The sequence below is a fragment of the Lutjanus erythropterus genome, chromosome 18, assembly GCF_056507025.1.
Source record: "Lutjanus erythropterus isolate fLutEry1 chromosome 18, fLutEry1.hap2, whole genome shotgun sequence".
NCBI classification, from domain to species: Eukaryota; Metazoa; Chordata; class Actinopteri; order Lutjaniformes; family Lutjanidae; genus Lutjanus; species Lutjanus erythropterus.
Genome location: NC_139334.1, coordinates 27,848,447 through 27,859,980, shown reverse-complemented (window position 1 = coordinate 27,859,980; position 11,534 = coordinate 27,848,447). Strand labels below are relative to the sequence as shown.

At 37.9% G+C, this 11,534-nt stretch overlaps 1 protein-coding gene across 6 annotated transcripts in view; it reads right to left on the bottom strand.

The window, feature by feature from the left end:
- Nucleotides 1–558: 558 nt before the first annotated feature.
- fgfr3 (fibroblast growth factor receptor 3) overlaps nucleotides 559–11,534 on the bottom strand; it is a 104,429-nt gene continuing 93,453 nt past the window's right edge. For all 6 annotated transcript variants that reach the window (XM_084742156.1, XM_084742155.1, XM_084742158.1 and 3 more), the window contains exons 16-18: nucleotides 8,359–8,496; nucleotides 6,901–7,006; nucleotides 559–5,516 (exon numbers count right to left, since the gene is read on the bottom strand). In XM_084742156.1, the coding sequence (XP_084598282.1) occupies nucleotides 5,352–5,516; nucleotides 6,901–7,006; nucleotides 8,359–8,496 (409 nt within the window). In that variant the 3' untranslated portion in view covers nucleotides 559–5,351. The remainder of the gene's footprint in view (nucleotides 5,517–6,900; nucleotides 7,007–8,358; nucleotides 8,497–11,534) is intronic.

Here is an 11,534-nt window from a genome sequence, read left to right as displayed (position 1 = left end):
TTACTGAGTGGGAATTAGCACTAAAGTTTGTGAGCTAGGCTAATTAGTTAGGAGGTTAGTTAGCCTAACTTGCTAGCTTCCATCTTGTGAGTGAAAGACAAACTTAACAGCACAATAGCCCATCCCAAATATTTAAAGTTGTCAAAAGACACCATTGTATATAGTCTAGCTAACCAATGCTATGCGAGTAAAGTCAAGTCAACAGGTGCCACAGGAAACATCCTGGAAGCTAAAGCTTTTACGTATTATTTCTTCACTTTCTGGCAAATTTGCACAATAAAATGTATGATGAATTAGCTATTAATAGAGAATAGAGTACCAATGGATGGGAAACTAAAACTGCACTGAAACTGAAGATTTATTATTTTTATATCAATTAAACAGCATCATAATTCAAATAAACATTTTCTATAATTAAACTCCTACATCCTGTATTCCTGTCCAGCACAATTAATTTAAACTCGAGTGGGAATCAGTGCTAAGCTAGGCTTAGTGGATGCTAGCCTAACTTGCTACCTTCCACTCTGTAAATGAAAAACAAACTTAACAGCACAACGGGCCGTCCAAAACGTTTAATTTTGTAAAGAGACAGATCACGAATGGTATAGCAATGTTTTGTGGGCTATCTTACCACAGTAATCTCTTAGCAATGCTAGCCCTTAAATGTCAAGTCAGCATGATGTCTTTACATTTTGGCAAATTAGCACAGTTAAAAGTATGCTGAAAAAGCTATCAGCAGTTCTTGTTTGCAGTGTACCCACGGATATACAGAAAACTATCACGGTTTTACTTTAATACTGGAGAAAACTTAATGAGGTGATTTTCAGGCAAGTTCTGGAGTCATAAGGGGATATTTATGGACGTTTAAATATAGGCATATTATGTCTGTGTGTTCAGATTTGACTGAGATATGACTCAGAGAAGAAGGCGGCTATTGTTTTCAAGCAAATTGCAGCAATCCAGCACAACTGGTTTTTAAATACCTTAAATGCTTCTGAGCTGTGTGCCACTACTGCTGACTGTGCTGATCAGCGGGCCATTTATTTCTTCTATTCTGGATATCGCTTTACTTTTGTGGCCATAAACAAGACAAATGTTAAAAACAACACACGCTTTTTATAAGTGATCTGACAGGGAGTCAGAGGCCGTCAGTATCAGAGTGAAAAGCTTGACGGGGATACAGAAAAAAAAGGCCAGGGAGGGTATCAAAATAAAATAAAAAGGATAAATTAAGCCAGGAGCAAAGCCTGATGGGGGCATCAGTATCTAGTAAAATGACTACTCTACATCATCATCATCTTCTTCTGGCTCTTTAATGAAAAACAACACTGAAAAGCAGATAGCTATGAATAAAAATACTCTCACCATAGGGAAAGCTTTTACCCAGCATGGAAGAATAAATAAAACAAAACACCATCCGTTTCATTAGATCCATCCAACCTTTACACAAGTGCCTTTTTGTCTGTCTTGTTCACTTGAAAAAAAAAAAAAAAAAAGAAAAGAAAAATCTGGCTAATATGTACATAGCCTGTGAGAACTGCTTTTTTTTATTTTTATGGTTTTTTTGCAATTATACATTCAAAACATGATCAAAATCAATCAATTAATCTCCTTTTTGTTCGCTAAATTATTCCAGGCACTTCATAGATTTGGGCCAAAACTGTACTGAAAACAGAAATAAAAATAACTGTGTAACCTTTCACTTTACAAAGACCTTGTTTCTGTGCATAAACCAATGAAAACGTAAGTAATTTGGTGCTAAAAACACAAAAATCTCCCAGTGTAGCAACAGTATTAAATACAAATTTCCACTCTTTTAAGTACTTTAAATATTGGGGGAGATTTCATAAGTACCGACACAGTCTTGTTGGGTAAATATAACACATTTCTCTACATAAATGCAGTTCACACACTGGAATAAGGCCATTGCACAGTAAAGTGTTACCACCGTTCCCATTTAGCAGCGAGTGAATTGTGTTTCTGAACCCTTCAATGCCACTTGAACGTCGCTTTCCCTTTTGTGACTTTGCTAAAAACAGACTCTGTAAACATTTCAACCCTTGCGCTTTTTTGGGGTCAGCTGGAGAGACGACTGCATAAAAGGAAGGGGGAGATATCCATTTGGCAATCCCATGATCCTTCCCTGCACATGTAACCTCCGCCCACCTACATTCGACAGTGCAGTATTTGGTTCAGAGATGTGGAGAACTCGGTGAAATAGACTTTTTAAGACTAATTTGGCACTTTTTTAAGCTTGAAGAAGGATCCACCACAGACTTCAGAGCCTCCTTTAACAAACCGACATATATATATACTGTATATATACTTTTTAACTTTTTTTGCCGTGTGATCTGTAAGTCGCACAGCATGCCTTCATTTCAGTATTAATACTATAGAGCAGCGATAAAATCTCAAGCGTCTGGGCAGGTGTTTTAGTAACACTCAAGCACAAAAGGACATAACAGCTTTTACATTTCTGCCTTCAAGCTGATGCTTTTATCCATGAGTGTGCACACAGGTGCCGAATGTCTTGCTCAATGGCACTTTGACACTGCACGCAGCTTCGTAAGCATCGACCCTGTGACCTTTGTTACATTATAAGTTTGAAGCCTTTAGAGAGACCTTTTAAAAGGAAAAAAAATCCACCTCGAAATGCTTTGACACTGTTAAAAAACTGTTCAAAATGGGGATATACTTTGAATTTCAGTTTTCCTTTTGGTCATTTGACATCTTTAATTTATTCTTGTATATTGAGAATCAGAATTCTGGAACAAAACCTTCTTTTGAGACCACCATAATTGAATTAATTAATAAATCCAGTGTTACAGCACTTTTACTGGACTGAAAACCCCAAAATGCATTGCAGCAAAACGCTGATTAAGACTCTGAAAAGTCTGTTGCTGGCACTAGTTCTCTTTTATATTTTCACATTTTTCTGAAAGTGTGTTCTCTGATAACTGCTGAAAAGCATTCTGGGAAATGTTGCTCATGAATAAAGCTGTGTCCAAAATTGCTCCTCCTTTCACAGACTATTCTCTTGACTATTCTAAAGTCTAATGGTTTGTTTTTAGTTAATCATTTAGCAACTCTGCTGACAGGTGCAGTTTTGCATAAACTCTAATTTACACATATCAGGGGGAAACGGGAAGCATGGCATTGTGGGATTTAGAGTACAATAGTCTACGTGCCATAGACATATTTTTGTTCTATTGTGTGGATTTTGGGGAGCACTACACTGGAAATATTTTACACAAAAAATGTTGGAAAGCAAATATTCTGTATGTTTAATAGGCTACTAATGTTAGCAAAATGCTAGTAATCGATGCAGACTAGATTGCTAGTTAGCTAGCATTTTGCTAACATCGGGAATAAGATGTAACCGGCTAGCTAATGACTGTGGCTGATTAGCTAGCAATATAGCCAGTGTTTGCTAACATTAGCTAACCAATAGCCAACAATTGATGTAGATTAGCTTGCTAGTTAGCCAGCATTTTGCTAACATTAGCTACCCTAAGATGTTGCTTTTACAGGTTTCCCAGCATCATTTTTTAACTATCTTCTTTTTTAGCCTTCTAGCACATAGCATATCTAAGTATCGGAAACAGGAAAGGAGAAAGTTAATCAAGGTTCCACTGGATATCAAGCTTGCTCAATTGTTATTGGAGCACAGAACAAAAGGGGCGGGACTTAGGAAGGGTCAACTTATTGAACAGTGAAAAAGTATCAGTAGGAGGATTTCTTTTTTCCTTAAACATGCTGCTGAGGTCTTCTGATGGCTTCAAATATGATTCACAGCTAGATTAGTTGTTCTTGATGTTCAATATGTCTTTAAGTACTTCAGTCATACTAAAAGGCCTCTCTGGTACATTTCTCCAAGCGCTGCCATTTCTTGCCCAGCAAGAGTTCATCGTTGCTTTGATATTGCAAACGTCAACTTTTCAAACCAGAATTTGAACTCGGAAAACAAAAGCGTCCGGCTGGAGCCTTTCGCTTCGCGCCACGAGTCCTCCTCTGGCCGTCGAATCACACTCGCTCTCAAACATCACCTTACGTACATTCTTTTTTTTTTCTTTTAAACTGTAAACGAACAAAAAAAAAAAAAAGATGGATCAAAAACCAGAGGAGTCTGCCAGTTGTGAAAAATAACATTGCAGTTCTGTTGTAAAATAAGTTACCAAAAAAAAGAAATAAAAATCTTTGTGTACAGTACTAAAACCCTAAACTAGACCTTTCGAACTTAAGAACCACATGTTAAGTCTATAAATATCTTTACAAATATACACGTTAATTATTCAAATAAACCTTTTCTGTATCACTTTAAATGATTAAATGATTTACACTTTCATGACAGTGTCTTCTAGATTGCAATGCTTCCATCCTAAAACAATACTTTAAAAAAATGTAATTTTTTGTCTTTTAAGTACATGGCTGTGGACAGCAATATGATACATATTTGCATTTATATATTTACAATAAATCATTTTCTAGATACATAAAAAAAACCCTCCGAACCGTACTGTATTAATTACTGAATGGCCCTGAAACTTCGCCTCACGTCTGATGAGGAATTTGTTCCATGATTATCACAAAACTTGTTTTTTTTTTCGGGATGCTAAAACGTGACGATGGCGTACAAATTCATGAGAAAACACATTTAAATGCTCATGTTATCCTCTCTGTTGTCTTCTGTAAAAGCTGAGACGAGTTATTGAGTGTCTTCGGAAGAACGAGTCCCATCATCGAGTTGATTCTGGCTTTTTGCTGGTATCTTGTCAACTGATTTTCTTGAAGATCGCAAAGCTTTTATCATGATCTGAGGGCGAGAGGGTAAAAATCTGAGGTCCTCGCCTACTGGATCGCCAACCAGTCACTGACCAATGCCCTTCATTCCCTCCTCTTTGTTTCCTTTTTGTCTGTTTTTTATTTCAGTCTCAGGAGGTTTTTTTTTTTTTTTTTTTTTTATCCCAGTAGGCACGGAATGGTTTCACCCCACAGATTGTCCGTAACAAAAGACTGGCCCGAGTACAAAAATATAATTTCATTTTCTGAAAAGAAGAACACAAACATGGTTCAACGGCAAAAAATAATCCTTCAATGTTTCAAGAGTCTCTTGGCGAGCAGGAGGAGGAGGAGGAGGAGGAGGAAGAAAGCTCGGTCTGAGAGGATTTCGGCCGAGAGTTTAAGACGAGTCGAGGAGCTGAAGCGCTGTGGAAGTATTGCATGCAGAGTTTTCATTTCCATATCTTGAGGAGCTTTGAGTCACTGAGAGGTGTTTGTTAGTCTCAAACTGCGAGGAGGAAGAGGAGGAGGTTAAAGTCCAACCGCACCCCTCCCGCCTCCCAGCTCGGCTTTTATGTCCTAATCACCCCGTTACTGGGGAGCTGTTTGGGAAGACAGGGCTCGTCAGGCAGCGGGTCGTGGGCGAACACCGAGTCGTCTCCTGAGGAGCAGGTGCTGTTGGAGTCCTGACAGGTGGGCGAGTACTGCTCGAAGGGCACCGCCAGGTCCAGGTACTCCTGTCAGAGGAGAGGTCAAAGGTCAGACTGTGGTGACACGGTTAAGTCTCCTCTGTGGTCACATAGTCTAGTGATGAATTATATAGTTTTACTGCTATTTTAGCATGTTAATCAAGATTTTCTTTATTTAACCAGGCAATCATTAAGAATGAATATTGATTTTCTATGGTAATGGGGTTAAAGAAGAAATATCAAAAGCTGACATGACAGCAGCATGCAGCAAAAAACATTTCATAATTAAAATGTTTCAACCTTTGTTTGATACCTGTGTTTTCATGTGTTTATTTCTTATGAAATCTGCATATTTTATCTTTCTTAAAATTATTAAAGTTGTGCAAATAAACACACAAAAAGAATAAAACATTTTAAAAACACAGTTAAATAAAAAAGTACATTGTCCAAGTCCTAATCCTGCATCTTTGTGTGAGTTATTCTCTTGTTATGTGCTAAATATTAGGGGTCTTTCATCACAATACATGATAAAAGAAAAAAAAAACGGTTAAGTGCAGTAAACACACAAAAAACATAACTTTACAAAAAGAATGTTTAACAGAAGTATAAAATTCGGGTCAATAATAACTGACAAAGTTCATAGATGTGGATGTGCCATGGGAATTTCAAAATAAAAGCATATCTTAAAGATGCTGATATGGATCGATGTTTTCACTTTGCGTCAATAATCTTGAATTGTTGATCATTGAATCGACATATCTGAATATCCAGATCAATGGATCATTACATCCCTACTAAATACATGATATTACACAAAATCCCTCTTTTTTCTCCTCCTGTAAAACTAAAATATTTTCAGTGACTCATCTTGAACTTTAACTTGACAGCCTACAAACATCATCCAATCAAATGATCAATGATATTGGTGTGTAACATTTTTGAAAGCTCTGAGTTAACGAGTTGTGACGTGTTTACTGACATTTTCAGAAATAGCGGAGTTGATGTACTGCAGCTTTCTTTAATATAGTATGTCTGAGGAAAATCTTGATATTCTCAAAGGCCTCATCTTTTCATTATCACATTGCATTATGTTAGCTAGCTTGCTAAATAGTTAGCCTTGTTGGCTTATAGATGCAGACAGTTTTGGCGTCCATGTTGCCGTTGCCTGGCAACAGTGCTTTCATGACTTAACCACTTGAACGGCAAACTTATTGTGCACATGAGTTATGTTTGATGGCAGCATAAAGTCGCTCTAACTGCCATTTCCTCATCGCTTCAACCGATTTAACTTTAATAAATGTATTTTCCAGTCAGGTGAGGCTTTGTGAAGTGAGAGATTACAGATGTCCAAGGTGAAACTAAAGGTGAAGTTTGGTGTTCTTCCTGGTGTTTCCGTGTTTCTGGTCAGCAGCAGCTGTGCAGGGAGACTTACATCGGTGGAGGTCATTGATAAAACCCGGTCGTGATCTTCTACCAGCTGTCTGAAGGTCGGTCTCTGCGACGGCACGGCGTGCCAGCACTCCCTCATGATCATGTACCTGAAACAGCCACATCAAGGTTCAGTCAGCCTGCAGCTTGTCCATTAAAATATCAAATATACATTTACAGCAAATATCCTCAGATCTCAGATGGACTGTTTCCAGTGAGTCGTACTGGTCTGCTTCATCTGCAGCTGGATGGATGCTGATGGTCTGTAATTAAGGTTAAAGCAAAGTAAAGGCTCGTCATTTTTGTTTTTTACCGGTTTTCAGATTCATTTATTATGTTTCCAGCTGCAAGATGACACTTTTCACCACAGTTTACAGTAATGGAGGTAAACCGCTGAAATAAAGAGGAAACCGAAACGAGTTGCTGATGGTGTACGATGATAAATGGATCTCTCAAAGTTACAGAAAAAAATAGCTAAACTAAAGTGCTTTAAACTGTATTTTTGATTATTATTGATCATTTAAAACCAGATTTTCACCAGTTTTTTAAAGGACCAGTTTGTAGGATTTAGTGGCACCTAACGGTGAGCTTGAAAAGTGCAAACACCTCGCCTCACCCTCCCCTTCCATGTGTTTCGAAGAAACAAAGGTGGCAGCAAATCTTGTGAAAATTGCAAAAGGCCCTTTCTGGAGAAAGTGTTTAGTTTGTCAGTTCCGGGCTACAGTAGAAACATGATGGACTCCAGATATAAAGGACTCATTCTAAATAACAAAAACACAACAGTTCTTATTTTCAGATGATTATACACTGATGGAAACATACTTATGGATATTATACTCAAAATAAATGCTTGTAAATGTAGTTGACATCAACTTCAAACACTTTAGGTATTTCAAAGTCACTAATCTTTTGTGCTTATTATATTTTTATATCTTTTGTTATTGTATTTAATTAATAAAATTGAATATTATGTAATAAAATTCACTTTGAACTTTATTTTAAATGACTTTGTTTTAGCTTTTGTTACTTTTTAGCCACATTTACATAAAAAAAAAATATTCTTATTACTTTTTTAATCCCTTTTTACAAATTGTGTCTTGATAAAGACCCTTACGGAATTAATGAATGTGTCTGGATAAAGACAAAATTAGTTGCCAACTCTTTTGATAACTATCATTCATCATTTCATTCTCCAACTTTTGCTGGTTCCTGCATCTGAAATGTGAGGATTTGTTGCTTTTCTGTCTCATTTATGACAGTAAATGAAGAATCTTTGGGTTTTGGACTGTTGGTTGGACAAAAGAAGCTATTTCAAGACGTCACTTTTGGCTATGGGAAATTGTGATCAGCAGTTTTTGACATTTTATAGTCCTTTGCTTTGGTTTTCCTACCCAGATCTGTTTTATTTTCCTCCTGTAAACAAGCTAATCAAACTGAACTATAACTCATAAAGTACACCTACAGTTCATGGGTGCAGTTGGCAGGTTTGTCCATCCGATGTCCTTCCTTCAGCAGCTTAAACAGTTCCTCTACTGGGATCCCGGGGTACGGCGAGCCTCCCAGTGTGAAGATCTCCCACAACAACACCCCGTAGGACCACCTGAACACACACAACAACACACACACAATGAAAAGAGATTAGAGGTCAAACGGCACTCATGGCCTGAAGCACTCGTGTTCCCCTGATAAACCGATGACTCTAGATGGGGGAAATATTGATCTCCGATAATGTTTACCTCACCCGCTTTAAGAATCAATTTGACATTCTTATCGTCTGGGACGGTCAGTCAATATCTGTGAAAATCAACATCTCGTCCCTTAAGCCGCAAAGGAGACGAGCGAAGACTCAAACTCATTAGAGAGAAAAGACAGAGGGAGGAAAGGGAATATCTGATCAAACAGTTTGTGTCACTTAAGGATCAGATACAACGCTTCTTCTAAAGCCTCATCAAAGCTGCATGGATATGACCATTTTTTACAAACATTGTCTGTAATTTTATAATTTCACCAACCATCTAAATAAAGGCTTTTTAACTTTTTGCCATAAGATAGCCTTGAACTTTACTTTTTTATTTACTTTTGTGTTCACTATCAACGTGCACTTTTGTTACACTGACTTTTTGTTTGTTGAGCACGTCAGGAGCATGTTAACATTTATATATTTTGCTTTTGCCTCGTCAGAAATAATAAAAACTGTCAGCATCCTTTGAAACTGGGCCAGTATGAGCTACCACAGACATGCAACAAAATTATGAATGTGTCTCTTTGTTCCAAGTGTCACCAATGTAAAACTTCCAATAGTTGCGTTCGACTGTCATGTGATCTATTTTTGACTACCTTGATTTGGTTGTGCTAAAAAATGATTAAACATATTGAATAAAAGAAATTTAATTGTCTGACATGAATGGAAAAGCTGTCCTCTCCTTCTTATCTGTGGCAGTGGGTCGAGTTCGCTGCTGCATTATTCCCAAATGGCTAAACTAGGGACAGTAATCAGATAATGGCGGTCTATTAACCCGGCGTACTATTGTTCGGCCGTTGGTCCAGTGAATCAGAATCGGACCCCTCCTCCCGCTGCGGCACTCAGCGGGCTTAATCTAATTATCCACGCTGCGGTCAAGAGCGCTGAAAACAGCCGCTACTGTCCGAGCCGGCTGGTCCTCCGTGTGAAAGGAGAGAAACATCTATATTCTGAGGTAGAAAAGACTGAAGATGCAATCAAGTCAGGTCTTTAAGGTCAGGACGGGTTCAGGGACGACCAGCAGAACAAGCAGTCGCACACTCACCGCCAGTTATCGGGTCTATTAGGTGGCTAACAGGAAGAGGCAATCAAGATGTAAATTTTTATTGGCACCTGCAGGGATAAGAGCTGGCAGTCTAAGAATAAGAACAAAGACTGTGATCTTTGATTCTGTAAGATTTAGACAGAAAAGACACGATTCTTGAGAATCAAAGCTGCCGATTGCTGGACACGTATCAAGATTTATTATCTTCAATTCTGACCATTTTCAAGCCAAAGAATCCCCAAAGTCTTCATTATTACTGCTTTCAAGGTAGGAAAGTTGCATCTGAAACTGAATCTGGAGCACCATGAAGACAGAAAAAACCCCTCTAAGTTTTCGCTTTCTTGTGCTCTTCTTTTCTTTAAGATCTCCGCTTAACCCAAAATATATTACCCTATCCTATCAAGAGTCTGCCTTGGTGACTACCTATTAGCAAAATGGCTGGAGGACGGTAATCTTGATGGTGAAAAGTCAGCAAGAACTTTTAGATATTTTTTTTACTGGTGAAGTTGTTCAAAGCTGAAAATGTTGTTTTCATCAGGAAAACTATGTAAATTCTACAACATTAACTGGATTTCTTCACTCACATTGAACAAGAACACCTCACCCTAACCCTTCTCAATATGGCCCGACACCGGCTATGCATCAGTGTCGACTTGGGCCGATATGTTTGTTACTAGTGATTGTTTAGGGAAACTTTAATCCCCTTTCCTCATAGAAATCAGTTAGAATGGATGCAATGTCAGAATATAGAAATGAAGTGTCTGATATAAGGCAAACTAATGATGGCATCTTTCATTCCTCTAGATATTTTACGTCATTCTAGAGATCCTGCATCTTTTTTTGCAGAAGATGCTCTGAAATATTCAAGTTTTACTGGTAACAGGCTGCAGAAGGTTTTGGCAAAATGATGACAGGAAGCCAATCCTTTAATACTCACAGCTGTATTGGTCCACTGCAGGAAATGTTACAAAAACTGCTTTATAACATTAGTGGATTTACAGGATCTTTGCATCGACGTAAAGACCTACCTGGATGTTTAGGTATTTAAAGGGTAACTTTTTAACTATTTTCCAACGTGGATCCTATTTCCCCGTGATTTTTTCTGTTTAAGTGACTAATGGGGAAAACAATTTTTAAAATTGGTCCAGTATTTTTTGACAGCGCTGCAGGCATCAGCTGTTAAACAGGCTGCAATGCAATCCTTCTTGTAAAATAGCTTGTTTTGCCACTGACAGGCTCAGATTGTTATTCTACTGTAAATGTCTGACAACATTTAAGTCGCTAAAATAGTAAAAAATGTCTGGTTTCTAAATTGTATTTACAGAAAATGAAATATCTAACAATATATATTAAGGTTGCAATGTAAAATTATTATACATATGCTGTTTTAAATCTTGCCCTACTGGATAGGGATCAGTTAATTGATTTATTGGTAGGGTTTTCTAGCCTGTAAATAAAGTATAAAAGCTTTTGTCTTATGCAGCTTGTGGTGAGCATCTTATCCCCTTTTGCTGCCCCTTGTGTGTCACTCCAAAGGTGCAGTGAGGTTTGCAGCTTTTATAGGCCGACACCTCTGAAGCTGTTTGGAATAAAATCCTCACCTTCATGATGTTGGCAGTGTGAAAAACCCACTAGCCGAAGACTTAAAAGATGTGTATCGACCCTAAGTAACCCCTGTGTACAATTTTTAAAAAGTGAATTTACTGGTAGAAACTGTCTCTTGGAATCTCAGCGTGATGATGCAAATCACTTGTGTGCACGCTGTTTGTCTGCACAAAAACTGTGTGAAACAAGCCTGTAAAATCCTACAGAAATGGCTCCCTGAGTGTTCTCACTGCCAGTTCTGTCTTCA